This window comes from Dicentrarchus labrax, unplaced genomic scaffold, assembly GCF_905237075.1.
Source record: "Dicentrarchus labrax unplaced genomic scaffold, dlabrax2021, whole genome shotgun sequence".
Taxonomy (NCBI): Eukaryota; Metazoa; Chordata; class Actinopteri; family Moronidae; genus Dicentrarchus; species Dicentrarchus labrax.
Genome location: NW_026136711.1, coordinates 18,072,312 through 18,092,242, shown reverse-complemented (window position 1 = coordinate 18,092,242; position 19,931 = coordinate 18,072,312). Strand labels below are relative to the sequence as shown.

The window sequence follows — 19,931 nt, the reverse complement described above, 5'->3', positions numbered from 1 at the left end:
AAACTGGAGCAGCAGAAAACAATTGTCCACAAGTACCTATGGGTTAAGGTTTTGGCGAAAAGCAATTTTCTACATGGCTGTATCACAATATTTTCTCCTTGAAATTCAGTTGTTCTGTGCTTTATCAGACAGATACAGTTGCGTTTTAATATACAATGAAAGTTGCGTTTGAGTGACACACGTAAAGCGTGGAAAATGTCGGTTTTCCACAACGTAATGCTGCAGTAATTACAGTAATTACTACAAATTTGATGACTGTCTTGCCGCAGCAGCGAAAGAGTCAAAGATGCGTTTTTTTAGCTTCAGCCAGCGTGTGGGCGTGTTTTCGTCCAGATAACGGGACTGGGCGAGCAGCAGAACTTGTCTCCCACTTCTTCTGGACCTGTGTTTATTCAGTAAAACTGCTCCAACTCAGCTATAACAAAAACAACCACGTTTCAATAACGTAAAGATGCGATACGGACCGACAGTGAACTAGCCAGGGGACACGCAACGAGCTGCTGTACGTTGGTTCAAACGGTCGTTAGCTGACGTTAGAAAATGGGACGTTAGAGTAAACCGTCTGGTCCTTTTCTAACATTAATATATCAAACTGAATATTTGTATCCGGCGGTAACGTGAACTGCGTATAAACATTATTTCTTCGCTTCAGAAGATACCACCATGCAGAGCGAAAAATCCGAGCCGAGTGAGCCCAAAGGTGCCGTGTGTCCGAGCTCAGGCGACACCGAGAAGAAAGCACTAAGTGCCGAGGAGACCGGAGCTCCCAAATCTAAGGGGATAAGTGCAGTCGCGGTTCTCTGGACGTTTGGGAAATGCCTGGGAGCCTTGCTGCCCGTCTACCTGGCCGGGTACTACCGGGTCAGCACCAGTCTGTTGGTGTTCGGCATGATGGTCTACACGGGATGGAAACATGCCCGAGAAGCCAAGGAGGCACGTCTGAGGTCGGCCATACAGTTCCTCAGCAACGAGGAGGAGTACACATCCATGAAAGTGTCCAAAATCAAGCGAGATCTTCCTGCGTGGGTGAGAAATGACCCTACAACTTGTCAGCGTGTGTCTCCTTCCATTAAAAATCATTGTTCACCAGCTCTCTATTGTTCTACCTGCGCCCACTTTGACCTAGAATAACCCCACGTTAAGGTAGCACTGAACCCTAAAATCTTAACATCTTTAGAGGGACTTCACAAGGGGTGATAAGAGGTTTGTTCCAGTAAACCAGCCCAGTCATAGACTATTTTTAACTGGTAATGGCATGACTCCAGTTTGTTAGTGTTCTGGACATTTTCTTTGGAATTTTTGAAATTTTAGTAGGCTGGTAAAACTTTTAGTCCCTATCAGAAAGCTTTTAGGGAAATGGTTCCCACTGTTTACTTCCTCTCATGGAAAAAGTTACACACTGCTCTTGAAGTCTTATTTTTTCCCTCTATTAAAAACCCCAGCTTTTTCTAATGTGACAGATGCAGTTAAGTTCCTTATTGTAACATGCATGCAGAAATCCCTTTCTTTTATATGCAGTTTGCTCCCATGTTATTTCTGCCAAGGCAGTTGCCAAGTGTGTGTGTGTGTGTGTGTTTGTATTTCAAGACTAAACTTGTTTGAGAGCATAATGGGGAAACTGAGTGCATTGCAAAAGCCATGCTTAAACCATCTAATGTTTGGTGCAATTTTAACTAAAAGTGTATGGAAAGTGTGTAATGAATATAATAGTCTTGATTTGCATGCGTACATCCTGAGTGTGTGTGTACCCAAAATGGAAATGCTGAAACCCACATGGTGCTGTTTTGACTCAGAACATCTAGCCACACCCTGTTCTTTTGGATACATTTTTCAGTCAGTGATTACAGTGATTGCTTGCGCAACAAAACAGCATGCATACTCCAGATTAAAGTATTGTGAAAGGGGCTTCACCATGTGGCTTTCCGGTGCTGCTCTTTAGTATGCATAACAAATGATATGTGTGTGTGTGTGTTTTCTCTAAGAGTTCATCCCAACAAATATAACTCGAGAGAACATTTTAAAGCTCTTATATTGTGAAAGTATTATCACACATGACCTTAATGCAAAAGTAAACCATGCAATCTTATGCTTTCCTTTTTTCTCTTGAAAGTATTTGCTCAGTATGAGATGAACAGTGCTACAGATGACATTTACAGACCTGAATCAGCTACGGCTGAAACATTTCCCTATCCTGTTATGTGTTTATCAGACTCTGTGTACAGTTTAAGTATGTACCCTTATTGTATTTTGTTCCTTCAGGTCAACTTTCCAGATGTTGAGAAGGTTGAGTGGCTGAATAAGGTAAAACATCAGTGGTTTCCTATTTCGCTTGACCTTTTCACCATATAATTTTACACAAAGACACTGTTTTTTTCCACCTTCATTAAGCCCACGGCAAACACACGTCTGTCTCTTCACCCAGCTGTTCTGCTGATTGACATTCAGTAAAGTGTGATACGTTAATAGCTGTAGGTAGCTGATAGACGGTAGCACTGCTGCTGTTGCGGTCATATTCCAGAAAAGGCCACACCCCCATTAGTGTAGCCACTTTGTCTGTCCTGCAGGGAGCAGGCCCAGTGCCAAGCAGCCATCTCAACATTTCCATTTCATTGCAGACTCTCTGACAGGAAGGGGGAGGAGCTGCCCAGCCCCCAAACTAAATAAAACTGCAGCCATTGTCTCCCCCCACCCACCCACCCCCTTTAGCTCCTCTAGCCCAGAGAAATTAGGACCATTAATATAAACATGCAGAAATAAAAGTATTCATGGTAACAAGACCACGAGATCTAAGTGCCAGAGAGCCAGACAAAGCAGAGGTTTGAGGCTGGTACTGGAGGGGGAGGTCAGCAGATTCCCTCGTTGCTCAGGCTTCATCCTTCACAGGAGCAGGCGGTTGATGACTCATTCTCCATTTATGCCACTGACTGTAAACTAACTCTGGGGTTTTTTTTTCACAAGCACACAAGCAAACAGTGCCTCTGCATTCGGGTTTTCCCTGCAGAAATAAAGACTTCACATGTTTACATAGCAACGGTAATATTTAGTAAAAAGTGAGCACATGTAGAGCGCAGGATTCATTGTGTGGTGTAGTATGTAGGACCCAAAGTAGATGACTAACAGCTGAGGAGACTCAACTGGCTACAGCTGTCTCTGTCATTCTTGAGTTATGGCTTATGGAAGCCAAGGCATTTGACAGATCGTGTTGTTGCTATGTGGCTAAAATGACAAGGTTTACTTAAAGAAGTAGTGTCTAGTAGCAGAGATGTGCATCATGTTATTTGTCACATAAAAGAAGTTTATAACCACATTGTTGCCCGTGTCCTGCCTAGGTGCTGCAGCAGGTGTGGCCCTTTGTCGGCCAATACCTTGAGAAGCTGCTGGTGGAAACCATTGCTCCATCTATTCGAGCCTCAAGCACCCACCTCCAGACCCTCAGCTTCACAAAAGTAGACATGGGAAACAAGGTGATGCCATTGGTAGTTTTACTATAGTATGACCTTGTTGTAAAGATTTACACACAATTATACATGTTGTTTATATTGTGCAAACAAATGTGCTTTTTATTTGCTTCAGGCCATGAAGGTTGTAGGGATCAAGGCACACACGGAGAATGACAAAGGACAAGTTCTGCTAGATCTGTATATAAGGTGAATGTTCCTCCATTGCTCCTCACCGTCACCTCTGTATTACAGCTTTTAGAAGACACTATTGGAGATGACATTTTTGTTCTTGTATCCTCAGCTATGTTGGCAATGTAGAGATCAACGTTGAGGTGAAGAGATACTTCTGCAAAGCTGGAGTCAAAGGAATACAGGTCTGTCTGTCTGTCTGTCTGTCTGTCTGTATTATTTGACTGAATTACAGAGTAGCATGTCATTAGTACAAATATGTTGCCAATCTAAACTGAAATCTACTGACAATATTCGATTCTGTGAGCATGTACCCGTGGTTTTCATAAACAGCCTTTCTACCTCTGTGTCATCAGCTACACGGGATGATGCGGGTGATTCTGGAGCCTCTGATTGGAGATGTGCCCATAGTGGGTGCAGTCACCATGTTTTTCATCCAGCGGCCTGTACGTCCATCTACATTCACCTCTATTTGTCCTTTTCTTGTTGTTTTCCTGTGGCTATCATGTATCTCACTATAGTCCGGTATACTTTTCATGCTATTGATTTCTCATCAATCCTGACTGATTACATAAAGCACATTCCTCTGTCTTATCTGTTCCCAGAAACTAGACATCAATTGGACTGGACTCACTAATTTGTTGGACATCCCTGGACTCAAGTGAGTCCTGCTGAAAGAACCTTTCATTGGATGACACAATCACCACTGCGTTCTTATAAATTTACCTCACAGTGTTTTATTAGTGTGTGGGTTTCATTATACAGTTAGTCGTAAATGATGTTGATAACACAGCTGTCTATTTCCACTGAAATGCTGTTTCTCCTTTCCCTCAGTGTCATGTCAGACAGCATGATTATGGATGCCATTGCCTCCTTCCTGGTGCTGCCCAACCGCCTGGTTGTCCCCCTTGTTCAGGGCCTGCATGTGGCCCAACTACGCTCTCCTTTGCCCAGGGTAAAACTTAAATATACACAGACTACAGATAGAGAGAGACTATAATATAATTTCACATCTCAGTCAACACAAGCATATTACTTTGTCCTACTTGTTCTTTCTTAGGGAGTGGTACGCATACACCTGCTGGAGGCACAGAGTCTAGCAGCCAAGGACAACTATGTGAAAGGGGTTATGGCTGGCTTGTCTGATCCCTACACCATATTGAGGGTTGGCCCTCAGACCTTCACCTCCAAACACATAGACAACACACACTCTCCCAAGTGGGAAGAGATGTATGAGGTACGAAGAAGAGTTTTCTGAAATGTTTGACATTTGTGCCATCATTAGTCCACGTGTACAGGCGTAGGATGACTGAATCATAAGTCATTTCACTTTGTTCTGTACTTGAGGGATTAGGCTGTTACAGTGGGGATGTTCATTGTCATTCATGGTCACATGAGGCCACAGCCAGCTTCCCTACGAATCCCTCTGTCAGTCTTCATGTCCTTGTGTGTGTGTCTGGTACATCAGGTCATAGTCCATGAAGTGCCTGGTCAAGAGTTGGAGGTGGAGGTATATGACAAAGACCCAGACCAGGATGATTTTCTGGGCAGGTACATATAGTTTATGTCTCTTGTGTGCTTATGGTGAATCTCGCATTGTCACTTTTCATCTGTCACCTTTCACAGCCTGGTAGAAAAAGTACACTACCTTTTTTTAAGCATATCATTGTACTTAAAGCATCTGGTTTCTATGCAACGATTGTTTTATTTTCATCAATACATTTGCTCTCTAATCTTTTGTTATTTACTTATCCTCCTCCTCTTCCTCCATATAGGACCAAATTGGATTTGGGCATTGTGAAGAAATCCATAGTTGTTGATGATGTAAGTAAAAAGTTGTTTTCGTGTCAGTCACAGTTTGTATAAGCAATGTTTTGATCTTTGGACTGTAAATGTGTGGTTGTCTCCCCAGTGGTTCACTTTGAAAGAAACTCAGTCAGGACGGGTTCATTTCAGACTGGAGTGGTTGTCCTTGCTGCCTAGCACTGATCGACTAGAACAGGTTTGATTCTAGAGTTTAATAGATTTTTGTATGCCATTCAGCACACACTCACACTATCCTGGCATCATACATTTACATAAAACTGCTTGCAATTCTCCACCAGATTCTGAAGAGGAATGAAAGTGTTACTAGTAAGGCTGGCGACCCACCTTCTTCAGCCATCTTGGTTGTGTATCTGGACAAGGCTGAGGCACTTCCTGTGAGTCAAATATCTCTACCCTCTCTGCCCACATTCGTGCTTAGCTCATAGCTGCTTCCTGTGTGTGTGGTTGAGCTGAGGCAGAACTGTAACTGCCACCTGTCTGACATTCCTCAAAGTGTTTGCCTTGGCTTCTGACTCTGTGCACTCCATTGCAGTGTGGATGAGTGTGGCTAACTTTATCCGAGGCTGTCAAACACACATTTCCTACTGTGCTCATTTGTGCTGTCATGTTGTACACAAACGGGAACAGCAGTGACAGAGTTTGGAATGAAACTCAGTTATTGTGGTTTCTTTCAGTGCAGGTTTATACTTCCTCGTTATGCCATGCAGTATGGTGCTTCCTGTCAGTTATTTGTGCTGTTGCTATGGCAGCCTTATTCACATCAACCACATGTTGTCAGAAGGATAGATAAGTCTATTTTTTGCACTGGTCTTGGTTATAGAATGCCATTGTTTGCATCCTGTGTATTCATATTTGTGTGCAACTGTGTTTCTTTTAGATGAAGAAGGGAAATAAAGAGCCCAATCCTATGGTGCAGTTGTCTGTGCAGGACATCACTAGAGAGAGCAAGGTATATCTACTGGGAAAGTCCATAAGTGTATAATACTGTAGATTGTGTTTTCATTTGTTTCGATTTTATAGGAATACTATTTATTCTTGACTTTAGACTTGCTACACAACCATTAATCCAGAGTGGGAGGAAGCTTTTACCTTCTTCATCCAAGATCCTCGCAAGCAAGACATAGACATTCAGGTAACAGCTCATAAGATTAGCTACTCTGAATTAAACTTTATTTTTTACATTCAATTTATGCTTGGTATTCTGAAAGCCAAACTTCTTGTGATGTTATTTTGGCTTTCCTTCATGTTGAATTAACCAGGTGAAGGATGCTGACCGTGTACAGACGTTGGGAAGTCTGACCATCCCTTTGTCCCGTCTGCTGTCCAATTCTAATCTTTCTCTGGACCAGTGGTTCCAGTTGGACAACTCTGGATCTGCCAGTCGCATCTATATCAACACAGTTCTCAGGGTAAATGGCAACAAGACCCATCCACTAATCCTGCACTGCATAAGACCAATTAATGATGAAATATACACTGAAAAATAATCAAGCACAATGTAGGAGGTATTAATGATAGAATCAAAAATTGGATCTTTGAACTTTGAACTTTGAACTTTTTCTAATGTACAATGGTGGCTCAACTGAAATGAGGGCAGATTCTTGGATATTAGTCATATTTTAATTTAGTTTATTTCTTTCTGTCTCTTCTCTTTTCTATTAAAACATAGGTCCTGTGGTTAGATGAGGAACACATTTCATCTGATGTGTCATCTAATCTGGCGGCTGGACTGTCCAAACAGCTGCCCCAGCAGACCTCCCCTCATCCTAGCTTTGCCACAGAGGTAATGGAGGACTGGGCCATCGTGACTTTGACTTAGTACTGTGTTTTGTTTTTTTTAAAAGATAAACTGCACATACTTACTGTTTTGTGTCTGTGATGATTTTTTTCAGGGACTGCTTAGAATTCACCTATTGGCAGGGCAGAATCTTGTTCCGAAAGATAACATGATGGGGGGCATGGTAAAAGGCAAGAGTGACCCCTATGTCAAAATCAACATCGGGGGCGAAACATTCACAAGTCAGGTTATCAAAAGTAATCTTAACCCCACATGGAATGAGATGTATGAGGTAAATAACATAAAGAACACAGTTTTTATTAATGTTATAGTGATTGTTGTGAAATGAATGAAGTTTGTATGTATGTATAAATGCCTTATGTGTAATTAGTTTGAGAGAGTCCTTTGACATTTGCAACTTTGTTCACCCTTCAGGTGATTCTTACTCAGCTGCCTGGCCAGGAGCTGCATGTGGAGGTGTTTGATAAAGACATGGACATGAAGGATGATTTCATGGGCAGGTAAAATAGCTATAAATAATTCAGTTATCAAATAAGATGAATGGATTCATTAAAGGTGCCTTCTAATCTCACATATTCCAACATGCAGGCTGAAGATCAGTCTGAAGGACATCATCGATTCTCAGTACACTGATCAGGTGGGCTCTTCCTTGCCAAACACATTGCTGCATGTTTAACACCATCACAGAATCACTGTTACTGAAAGAACTCTGCATGTTGGTATTTGCCTTGTTTGGATCATACCCAGTTGTTAATGTTGTTGTGTTAAAACGATTACACTCCTTTTCTCAGTGGTACACTCTCAGTGATGTGAAGTCTGGTCGAGTTCACTTTGTGCTGGAATGGGTTCCAACAGCCTCTCAGTCAGACAGACTGGACCAGGTCAGTATTACCAGATAAGTCATGGATTCATTGACCCTTGCTCATAAGTTTGATCAATACTCCCTGTTTTTTCCTGTGTCTTCAGGTTCTTCAGTTCTATTCCAGACAGTCCTTTCAAAACAAGGCGGTTCCCTCAGCAGGCCTACTGTTTGTCTTTATTGAGCAAGCAGATGGTTTACCAGTAAGTCTTTTATTATTGATGTTAAGGATGTTGTCAGGGTAAGCAGTTGATGTTTATAATACATATGCTTTTATTATAATTGCCTATTTGTCTCTCTACAGGTTAAGAAGAGTGGCAAGGAGCCAAAAGTGGGAGCAGAAATTACTCTTGAAAAAATGTCCCGCAAAACTACAGTAAGACCTCAAGAAATTAGGAATTTTTTGATTGTAGGAGTGACAAGATATCTGTTAGTAGTATTGACTGACTCTTGCATCTCTGAAGGTGTGTGATCGTACCACATCACCTCGGTGGAATGAGGCATTCTGCTTCCCGGTTCGAGACCCCAGAGAAGATATTCTCGTTGTTAAGGTACGCTGGTCAGTGCATGATCAAAGTGGAACAGATGTCAGTCACACAGATGCAAACAGTGTGATCTCAGATATATAAATACGCCTATGCTTACATTGTGTTTCTCCAGCTCTCCCACAGCTGGACCTTGCCCATCGGCTCCCTGGTGGTTCCTATCAGAGAGCTGCTCTCTGAACCAGAGCTGGTCCTGGACCAGTGGTTCCATCTGGATGGAGCCTCACCTGAGAGCCAGCTTCTTCTGAGGGCCGAACTCAAGGTGGGAGAACTCTCTGTCTGATGCTCTTGTCATTTCATTTAATCTAAATATTTAGTACACATTATTACTATACTTTAAGTTTGTTGTTCTCCTGTTTCTTAATCAATTTAAGGATATGTCCCATGCTCTGTCACTAAGTTTTCTCAGTTTTTTTTCTCTGTCCTACTCTCTGTGTGTAACTGCAGTATCTCTTTGTCTGTACTATATATATTTATTTTACTGTGTAATATGTCTTCCTGTTTGTTTTTTCTCTGTATGTCTCTGTATATTCCACTCAACTGCAGACACTGATTCCTACCAAATGTCCGGGCGCCACTGATAAGGCTAAGGTTACTTCAGCTCCAGACCCTTCCCCTGCTCAGCGAAAACAGGAGACAGACACAGTGCTGAGGTGAGATAGTTAATTAAACAACTGTCCTTACGCCTCTTTGTTTTTTGTCTCTTCATTTTTTTTATTGCTAGTCTTTATGTTTTTAGGTCAAGTTCAGTGGACGCTCCTCCGGTGGAGACTATTGTCTCTTCAGTGACCTTACCTGAAGTTGCTGACATCAAAGAAACGGCTGATGATGTGATTGAGGAGAAGGTGGAAGAGTCACCAAGCCCTGCCATAGTACAACCTCCTCATACTTCCCCAGACCACAGCTTTGCCAGTGAGGTAACATCACAAAATAGGGATCTACAGTAGCAGATATATGCAACCAGACATGGCACAATGACATTCAATAAAGAAAACTTATCAATGTAAAGTTAAATGATCCTTTCCTGTAGGGGCTGCTGAGAATCATCCTGCTGGAAGCCCAGAATCTGGTTGCCAAAGATACAATGATGTTGGTGAAGGGCAAGAGTGACCCCTATGCCAAGATCAGGGTTGGAGAGTTTGCGTTTAAGAGCAATGTGATCAAGGAGAATCTCAACCCAGTCTGGAATGAGATGTATGAGGTGTGTATGAAGGACTGTACGAGTTGATTTGCTCTAAGCATGATTTCAAATAAAGATGACAATGATACTTCATCTTAACTTTTTAGTTAACTGTTCTGTGTTCCCTCAGGTGGTGCTGAGGCCTCAATCAGGACAGGAGGTGCAAGTAGAGTTGTATGACAAAGATATGGACAAAGATGACTTCCTGGGCAGGTAAGGGTTGTCTAACAGTGGTTAGATTTTTACTAGCTTGAAGTGTGTTTATTTGACCATAAAAATAAATTGCAGGTTTGTTAACATATGGTGTATATTTGAAGAGTTTGAATTATGGAAAAATCTGCATTTAGTATTTCTCAGCTCATCATTCGTTTTCTATTCTTCTGTGCTTACTGACAATGCTTATGAAAACAAAGTTTTCTACAGCACTAGAAATATATGTATAGCCATAATTTGGATTCAATATTATCTTTTTCATTGTGAGCAGAGTCGAAATCAGTGTGGCAGACATCATCCATTCCCAGTACATAGACCAGGTAAGTACTGCTTGCCTTATTGTATCCTAGTGATCGCTGCGGTGTAGTCATAGGCTTTAATTTAATTGAAGTGTGCGTCACTGTTTCAGTGGTATACCCTAAATGACGTGAAGTCTGGACGTGTTCGCCTGATACTGGAGTGGGTACCAGCAGTATCCCATAGTACCACCCTGGATCAAGTTAGTGTGATTTGCATCATTTGTTGTTTGTTTTCTCTCTAATGCATTCATATATTTATAATATAATCCATATCCCTTGCATTGCCTATTCCTCGACCATTTGTACTATTACAAATATGATCTTGGCTCAGTTCACTGCAGACATCAGTGCTGAGTCACTGTAATATATTTTTCATTTGATTCTCTGCTGCAGGTCATGCAGATGCAGTCTCTCCAGGCTTACCACAACAAGGCCGTTCCCTCTGCTGCCCTGCTCTTTGTTTATGTGGACAGAGCACACTCATTGCCTGTGAGGCCCTTGTTATTTGGTTGACTGAAAAACACTATAATTGAATAAATGGTAATAAGTGAGTTATAGATAGACAACAGTTTGGAAAGCACATGCTAATAAACAGGTTCTCTGTTGGCATAAAGTGGAAAACTCACAAACTTAAGATCTTGTTTTTGTGCTAGACTGAAATAAATTTAGACTTTGAGAAAATAGTTGCTGTTTGCTGAGCAACAATCACAATCACTGTTGGATAATATGATGCCGTGATGTGAGTCCATTTTTCTTTTTGTTTTTTTTAAACAAAGTAAAGCCAGAGCACAACTCATTGCCTTAATTACAGAGAGTGTATACAAACTCTTCACATATTGTTATGTGTTATGTTGTCTTTCTGTGTCCAGTTTAAGAAAAGTGGAAAGGAGCCGAAAGCTGGGGCTGAGCTTGTTTTTGGTAACACAACCTACAAAACCAAGGTATGAGACTAATAATAAACACATTAAACAAACACACATGCTTGTGCTGTGTGAGTCTAGGTGGCAACTAATGAATATTTCCTTAATCTAATATTTTTTGATTAATTGCTTAATCATTTAGCCTATAAAATGTCACAGTTTCACAGAAACCAAGCCAGCAACTTGATAAATGGTTAAAATTGTTATGGGAGAAATGACTAAAAGCTGCCAAAGTTTAACTTTGGCACCACCTGCTGGTGGTATTGACACCAATGCATGCTACTACCTTCATTATGCCTAAAATGTCAGCTGAATCTCTTTAAAGGAGAAACAATTGCTGTGACCATATATCCTCACCTAACTGTCCCCCCCCCTTTCTATCTTAAGGTATGTGATCGCTCCAGATCACCTCAGTGGAATGAAGCATTCTACTACTTGGTTTGCGACCCCAGAGAGGAGATGCTGATACTGAAGGTGAGTGTACCGTGCACCTCACAATACTCATAAGGAGTATCTGAAGCCTGCTGTCAGTGTCAGGAACATCTCCACCTCGGGCAGACATTATACATTATCCTTATCTCCATAGTTGTCGAGTGCTTGGGACCAGCCGATGGGATCTCTCGTAGTCCCCGTGAGAGAGCTGCTCTCTAAACCAGAGCTGGTGCTGGACCAGTGGATGCCTCTGGATGGAGCCTTAGCTGAAAGTGAGATCCTACTGAGAGCAGAACTCAAGGTAAGAGAATACACACAGGTTATTGTTAACATTGTCACTGATACACAGAATAACCAACTGGAAATGTATTGTTGACAGATCTTGAGCTCAAGGATGACTGAAGCCCCACAGCCATCTGTGACTGCTTCAAAGAAAGAAGAGATGGTCATTCCCACTAAACAGACATTTAAACCAGCCAACAAGGACAAAAAACACTCAGAGCTGCCTACAGATGAGTGAGTGTCATGTGCCTGATTTGATAATTTACACATCAAAACTCTGGAGACTGTATCTTGGTCTTCTTCAAATAACACCAAAACCATACCACTTTGTCACTTCAACATAAAGAAAAGTAAACAAACACACATTTGAACCATAAACAAGCACTATTAAATAAACGTGCAGTGCCTGTTGGTGAGATCAGGAGCAGGAGACATACAAGGAAATATACTATAAAATATGATTTAAACATGTTAGGGTCCAGAGTGCTGTTTTGTAACGGTGGTGTGTATTTTCAGATTGGTTGCCATATCCAGCCAGCTTAAACGCTCTGAAGCAGCAGAAGCAGATGCTCCAGCCTCCGCAGAAGACGCTATTCCCGCTGAACCTGCTGCCATTCACACTGCACCTGATGCATTCCCTACTGCAGCAGTGAGTCATAGCATATTGCAGTTGTTGTTATGTTTAACCGGCCTATTTTCACCCTCCCTAACCTTCATGTCCATTTTGCTCAGCTGGTAGAGGAACCAACAATTCCAGAAGGGCATCCCAAACAGTCAGACAAAGCAGTTAAAGAAGACTTCAAGCCACAGCCAATACAAACAGAGGGGTGAGCTTCACATCCCAGCAAATAGGACCATGTTTCTTTCTTTTTTGTTTCAAAGAGCCAGAAATTGTAAGAAGAAATCTAACAAGTAATATGTTTAAATTTCTGCATTGTGTGTGTGTGCTTGTGTGTGTAGCACTGGTTTAGGTAACCTTGCTCATGCCACAGTGACTGGTCTTCCTGCTGACACCCTGGGGCCAGCAGAGGTCACAGAAATCCCCAAAGCTGGTGAAGTTCTTCCACTGCACGCCACCCTCAGCCGGGACTTTGGTAAAGAGGTGGGTACAGTTTATGCCTTGATTAGCAGAGTGGAAGCTGAATAATTAGCTTCCACCTTCTGTACAATGGTATTTGTTCTACATCACTGTCCCTTTTGTGTATTTTTTTACACATTTACCTTATAATAAGAAAACACTTCCATTAGCAGTTACAGCCATGTGTACACACTATGGGTATGATACAGTAATTGATCACGTTGACTGTGTTGCCTGTCATTCATTTTGTCATCATTAGATAGTGAATTGATGCTGCTAGGTCTCAGCCTATCATGTGGTTAACTCCACTGTTTTTTCCATACATGGTGAATGTGTCACTTCCTCTTGTATTTAAATATCGTGTTAAGTTCTGCCGGTAAGAGTTTTGATGGGTCTGGTGCGTGTTCTACTGAACTTCTGCATAGATAACTGTGTCATGCCAGCTAGAATAAAAAAAGGAACATTTACTAATAAAAAACAAGTTCTCATCAAATTTAAATTAGACAATAAAAGGTATCCACTTTCTTTTCCACTTTAACTTGAACAGTGGCATAATGTGTTCCTTAAGGCATTAATATCAGATTTTAGTAGTGCTCATTTGGGTCTGTTCAAAGTACCATTTATACAGGAGCGATACATTGGTTTAAAATAATCTTAATAAGATAGGAAGTTCAGGTTAAATTTCATATTTAGATAAATGATTATGGAATAATGGAAAAAGCCTGTTTTCCAGTCATAATTATGCAATTTCTAACTGGTTGCTTTGAAATGCATATAGAGGAGCTTCATATTACCAGGCTACATATGTGTTGCTCAGTGACTTCCTGTATGTAGTTTAACACTTACCATCTTCATCCTGTAGGGGCTGCTGAGGATTCACCTGCTGGAGGCCCAGAATCTGATAGCCAAGGATAATCTGATGGGGGGCATGGTGAAGGGCAAGAGTGACCCCTATGTCAAGTTTAACATAGGGGGAGTTGCATTCAAGAGTCATGTTATTAAGGAAAACCTCAACCCAACATGGAATGAAATGTATGAGGTACGAAGGATTTTCGGTTAAAAGTATAGTTCGGTTAAAGTATAATATGTTCTCTGGATGTCACTGCATGTAAAGTATGTTGCACAGATGTGGGTTTTTCTTTGTTGTTAACAGGTGGTTTTGAGTGAGCACAGCGTCCAGGAGATCAAGTTTGAAGCATTTGATAAGGATTTAGACTCTGATGACTTCCTTGGCAGGTGGGTGTCATGTTTCATCTCTGATCACTGATCTGCTTGGTTTATAACAGATAACAGATAACTTTACATAATTTGCTCTGAAATGCATCAGTGCATGTAAATAAATAAATCCTTGTTTTACTCTTGCATACATTTTTCTCAAACGCAATATTTGGCTTTGAGTGGCAGGATAATATGAATATTATATGTGGGTAATAATTATTGACCTAATGTCAACATAGGAAATCTTTATTTCTGGAAGTAAGACATTGAATTTAAGTTGTTAAACATGTACCTGTTTTCATGTTCACAGATTCAGTGTCAAGCTAAATGAGGTCATCAGATCCCAGTACACAGACCAGGTTAGTCAATAATTCATAATCTGATGTCGTGCCATGTGATTTGTGATCATTTCCTTGTATGAAGGGTGTTGTCTTGCTTCTTTAACAGACTTTGTTTCTCTTGCAGTGGTACACACTGAATGATGTGAAGTCTGGACGGGTTCACTTGATACTGGAATGGGTTCCTACAGTGTCACATTCAGTCAGACTCGACCAGGTCGGTCCTTACCCATGTTTACAGTCCTATAGTCTACTCTGTTTATTCATTCTTTGAACTTGGTCTATTGAAGTGTCTGCAGCCTCCTAGATAATACTGTCGAGTCACATTCCAACGCAGGGCACATTGTCCACATTGCAACATAATTATCAGGCTTAACTGGCTGTGCTCCATGTCCCAGGTACTGCAGCTTCAGTCTCTCCAGTCTTATCAGAACAAAGCTGTCCCTGCTGCTGCTCTGCTCTTTGTCCATATTGAGAGAGCACATTCATTACCCGTAAGTCAGCTGCAGTTTATTTACACACTGTGCAGTAGGTAACAATGATACCTTATATAATAAAACTGGAATGCCTCTTTCTTCCTTGATAGCTGAAGAAGAGTGGAAAGGAACCCAAAGCAGGAGCTGAGCTTGTTCTGGGTGAAACAACCTACAAAACCAAAGTGAGACTCTTGCTGCATGGTTCTGTATAGTTAGTCTGATAGATTAATTATTAATGTAATAACTTGTATCCTTTCTTCACCTCTTAAGCTGTGTGAGCGCAGTACCAGTCCTCAGTGGAATGAGTCTTTCTACTTCCTGGTTCATGACCCAAAACATCAGATGCTTGTATTAAAGGCAAGACATTTATTTCCATTTATGTGTTTTAAGGAGCTGCATCTCACATTTAAAATCAGTAATAAAAGTGGAGTGATTTTTTTTTTTTTTATTCTTTCTTGCATCAGTTGTCCAGTGGGTGGGACCAGCCAATGGGATCTCTGGTGGTTCCTGTCAAGGAGCTGCTTGCAGAGCCACAGCTGGTCCTGGACCAGTGGTTCCATCTGGATGGAGCCTCACCTGAGAGTCAGATCCTGCTGAGGGCTGAACTCAAGGTGAGAAATCAAACACATCTTCCCACACACACACGTACACACGTTAGGTATTGAACAACAACTAATCAATAATAGCACTTGTTGTTCCTGTTATGAATTGGTTTTCAACAGATTCTAGATTCCCAAATGGTGGATATGATCAGTGCGGGGACTCTGCCCTGTGCTGCCTCTGGCTGTGGATCTGGAAATGGGCAGGTGAAGTTGTCTCTTTCATATGCCTCACAGAAGAGAGAGCTCATCGTCCTCGTACATGCCTGCAGGTATGCTTCCGCAAGTAATGTGGCAAAACTTTCTCAGTCAGATTGTGTTCTCACCAATGATGCACTGTTGGTATAATCTTAATCTTATTACTCATTATTTGAGGGTTAGGTTACAGGAAAGGCTCATTGTTTTTTAGAATTCTGACTTTATTACAAGTTGCTTCCCATTAGATATTATCATGGCACAACTTCAACATCTGCATCATTGAAAAGCTTTGCTGCTGCAGCATGTAACTTAATATAACCAGAGTATATATGTATATAAGTTTAAAAACTTTTTTAAAAGAACTGAGTGCAGACAATATAGTTAGACATGTCTATGTGTTCTACTAAAAGGTCAGATTGTATTGACTTTACTTGGCACCAGAGCATATGAGCGGAGCGGGGAGCGGAGGGATTTTGTGTTGAGCGAGGAGCGGCAATTTTTTTGAAAGGTGGAGCGGAGCCTTATCTCTCGCTCCAATTTCGCTTTGGTTGCTCATGCCCCACCCAGAATGCATCTTTACACCGGCTCGCACACCCACACTATTTTCTTTCAAAACTATGGAGTTTAATGTGTACTTCAGAAAAGAAACTGAGAAGTCGTACAAGTGTACTATTCCTATAAAAGTAACAGATGGGGATAATGTGGAACAAGAGTTATATGAGGAAAAGAGTCCCACAGACACACAGAACACTGGAGGGCAATGATGACTGATTATTTATATGGTGTGCTGTGTTTTAAGCTCATGTTTTATTTGTGAATAGAAGATTGCAGGTGAGGGTTGTACGATAAAGGTTTTTTTTTTTTTTGAGCGGAGTGGTGAGCGAGTGGTGTGGGATAAAATTTATGATGGAGTGGAGCGGAGCGGAGAGGAGTATGCGCAGAACCAGGCGGAGCTGACGAGCGGCGCAGATTGACAGGTCTGTGAGCGAGGAGTGGAAATTTTCACCCAGTCTGCTCCGCTCACATGCTCTGCTTGGCACACAGTCCTACTGCTGAAAGTAAAATATGAATTGTTTCTGGTTTCTTAAATTGTAAAATACACAGACACGATGACTTAACATTGAAAAAAGGGCCTTGTTTTAAAAACCTATAAGCATTCCCCTTAAGAAAAAAACCTAATATTTAATAAAGTGAGGACATTGTTGATGACAGCTCAGATGAAAAATAAGCATAATAATGCAATAATGTACACTTTGCACATTGCTTTGTATTTACATAGAGGCACTATACTGCTCCAGCATGCTGGTACTTTTTAATATTCATAGACTTTAACATGTCAAATTATTGAAAATATGCCTTATTTATCTGTGTACAGAGGTCTGTTGTCTCAAAATAAGGATGGTGTAGACAGCTACGTCTCCCTCATGCTGCTACCTGACAAAAGCAAGGCCACCAAGAGGAAGACAGCAGTGAAGAAACGAGATCTCAACCCAGAATACAATGAGAGGTAATTAACTAATTGCCTTTATGTACCTATCTAGGCTTTTTAAATCTATTTAGTGTTCACATTTAATCATCTTTGTCAATTTCTTAAAGGTTTGAGTATGCTCTGCCTTTGGATGAGACAAGATTCAGACGCCTCAGTGTATCAGTAAAGAATAACTCGGCCTCATTCAGGAGCCGCGACGTCATTGGACAGGTCAGTGTGAGACTGTACTTTACCTCTATCTGCATCTTTGATATGGCTTAAATGATCCGCATGACACACACACACACACACACACACACACACACAGCAAGTGACAATCAGGGTATCCACAGAATGTCACGTGACACGCTCACATTAAGCTATTTTGGGTTAATCCACACTTTTGTCCAGTCGGTACACTAGTGCTAGCACAGCTGGTAACATACATATATCATGTTTTTAAATATGTCCTTGGCTTTAAAATGTTTTCATTCTGTGTACTCACTACATGCAGAAATACTTCTTATGTGTTGATATGTCATTCCTGTTCTTTAGGTGCAGATCGAGTTGGCTCAGCTTGACCTGATTTCTGGTGTCACAGAATGGTGAGCAGAGCAGACTGAACTTTAAGTGACAGTCTACAAAGAATATTTAGTATCAAATGGAAACAGTGGCTGCAAAAGTTCATAGTTCCCCAACTAACAGAGAGCAGAGGCTGTGGTCAGCTTGCAATACACCATACATAGAGACTTCTCAAACCACTCCTAAAGCATGAACCCTTGTCCACTATCCTTCTATACGTTCAGTTCAAACACTGTTTCACAAAAATCTGTCTGATTTGTGTGTCTGACACTGCCTCCAGTGGAGCACTGAGGAGGACAAAGCTGTGTATTTAGCCTATTTTGAAGAATCTGAGACTATTTGTAACATATTTAGTATACAGTATGTATGGACAGCAGAGGCGTGTATTATTCTGTAGGAGTAGTTAGACAAGTTTCTGTGGCTTATTTGGGTGGAGTATCACTTAAAGGGCCAGTATGTAACATTTATGAGGATCTACTGGCAGAAATAGAATATAATATTCAAAGGTATTTTTTAAATTACTTTATAATCACCTGAAAATAAGAATTGAGATATGAGATATGAGCCATGCTGAACGGCCATGTTTCTACAGTAGCCCTAAGGGAAGAAACCAAACACTATATAGGGCCTTTCACATTTCTATATATAGTTTCTCCTCCAATCTTTGAAGGCTTAGCTGCATTCAAATGGTTGTAATCACCACTTGACTGTGCACTTGTGTTCTTGTTTTCATTTTTTAATTGTTTAATGATCACCAATTATTAAGTCATTGCAAGTGATTGAATTCACTTTTAATTTCCATCTCTCTGTTTTATTCCAGGTTCACTCTGAAAGATGAGGCTGAATAGTCGTTCTGCTTTCTGATGTCGTCATAGTACAGTGATGATGACATGACTTGACTTGATATTGTGCCACTGCTGCAGCTCACACTGATGCCTTCCCACCTTTGCATACAGTCCCACTGTGGCAGCCTTACCTGCATCCACCCAGCTGTCTGTGTATTAACATATAGTATAAAATTAGACTGCACTATATATTCATGTACATCAATACTCTCACCAAAGATAAGAAGGAGGATGAGGAAGGATAAGAAGAAGCAGAGCTGACAAGGATAAAATGTACGTTTTTATTGATGGAAGGTCACGTTAATATATTAAGACTGAGTGGAGTGAAAGTGAAAGATGAACAGTCCGAGAGAGGACGAGGTCATATTTTGTTGCTCGTTTTTTTTTGTTGTTGTTTTTTTGCTGCATAGATGTTTGAAATCTGAGAGTATCTTGTTTAAAGTGCAGTAAAAATGTTGGACTATGCCATTTCAGTATTTTGGATCCGTTTTATGACAGCCTTACATTGAAGTTATTTTATATTTCACAACACTTTGTGTTTGAAATTGCTTTTGAAAATCATTTTTATAAGATTTTTTTTTTCTACAACATTTATTTGTTACAATTATGTCACAATTAAATCATGGTATTTTTGATTTCATGTATATTTGCAAAGCCTATGGATCAGATGCGATACCGTTTGTTGAAAGATGGTAACAAAAATAAACAGATTTTGCACATCTAATCTTTTTGCTTTTGTGGACTCTTTTTTTTTTTTGGAGTGGAGTAAAAATTTAACAGTTTTATTTATGACATTTATGTTTTATTACCAGTTCTACTGTGTATATTTTCATTTTCCTTCCATTTAATGGTTTCATCCAATTATTAAATATTAAATATCAGATACTGTGGGTATACTGGATATGCAAAGTTATTGCTACTTATGATGAATAAAATAAATAACATTAATTGAGAATATTGAGAATGAAATGAAAATACTTTTTTTTTAAAAATGAACAAAAATAGGTCAGAGGTTTTCTTGACTTTGTAGTTTAGAAGTGTAGTGGTAGAAGTACTCAGATCTTTTAGTAAAAGTACTAAAACTATACTAGAAATATTCTGTTAAAAGTAAAAGTTCCATAAAAATGTTACATGAGTAGAATTAC

The 19,931-nt window shown here is 40.5% G+C and overlaps 1 protein-coding gene across 2 annotated transcripts; it reads left to right on the top strand.

Annotated features, from left to right (window-relative positions):
• The first annotated feature begins 357 nt into the window (after positions 1-357).
• esyt1b (extended synaptotagmin-like protein 1b) lies at positions 358-19,510 on the top strand. 2 transcript variants are annotated; one of them, XM_051414348.1, is made up of 52 exons: positions 358-1,026; positions 2,260-2,301; positions 3,330-3,464; positions 3,574-3,647; positions 3,742-3,814; positions 3,986-4,075; positions 4,235-4,290; positions 4,464-4,584; positions 4,690-4,866; positions 5,098-5,180; positions 5,405-5,453; positions 5,542-5,631; positions 5,735-5,830; positions 6,334-6,405; positions 6,502-6,588; positions 6,716-6,865; positions 7,126-7,239; positions 7,349-7,525; positions 7,669-7,754; positions 7,843-7,891; positions 8,046-8,135; positions 8,221-8,316; positions 8,418-8,489; positions 8,578-8,664; positions 8,774-8,920; positions 9,205-9,311; positions 9,398-9,575; positions 9,689-9,859; positions 9,969-10,051; positions 10,323-10,371; positions 10,461-10,550; positions 10,744-10,839; positions 11,220-11,291; positions 11,658-11,744; positions 11,857-12,003; positions 12,082-12,218; positions 12,501-12,633; positions 12,717-12,811; positions 12,945-13,086; positions 13,925-14,101; positions 14,216-14,298; positions 14,591-14,639; positions 14,746-14,835; positions 15,017-15,112; positions 15,205-15,276; positions 15,365-15,451; positions 15,559-15,705; positions 15,817-15,965; positions 17,267-17,398; positions 17,488-17,590; positions 17,915-17,964; positions 18,762-19,510. In XM_051414348.1, exons 1-52 carry the CDS (start codon positions 664-666, stop codon positions 18,787-18,789), a joined length of 5,526 nt encoding a protein of 1,841 aa, XP_051270308.1. In that variant the 5' UTR covers positions 358-663; the 3' UTR covers positions 18,790-19,510. The 2 variants fall into 2 exon arrangements, with proteins under 2 accessions (XP_051270308.1, XP_051270309.1); XM_051414349.1 differs by lacking the exons at positions 7,669-7,754; positions 7,843-7,891; positions 8,046-8,135; ... (5 more) ...; positions 9,398-9,575; positions 9,689-9,859.
• Positions 19,511-19,931: the final 421 nt, after the last annotated feature.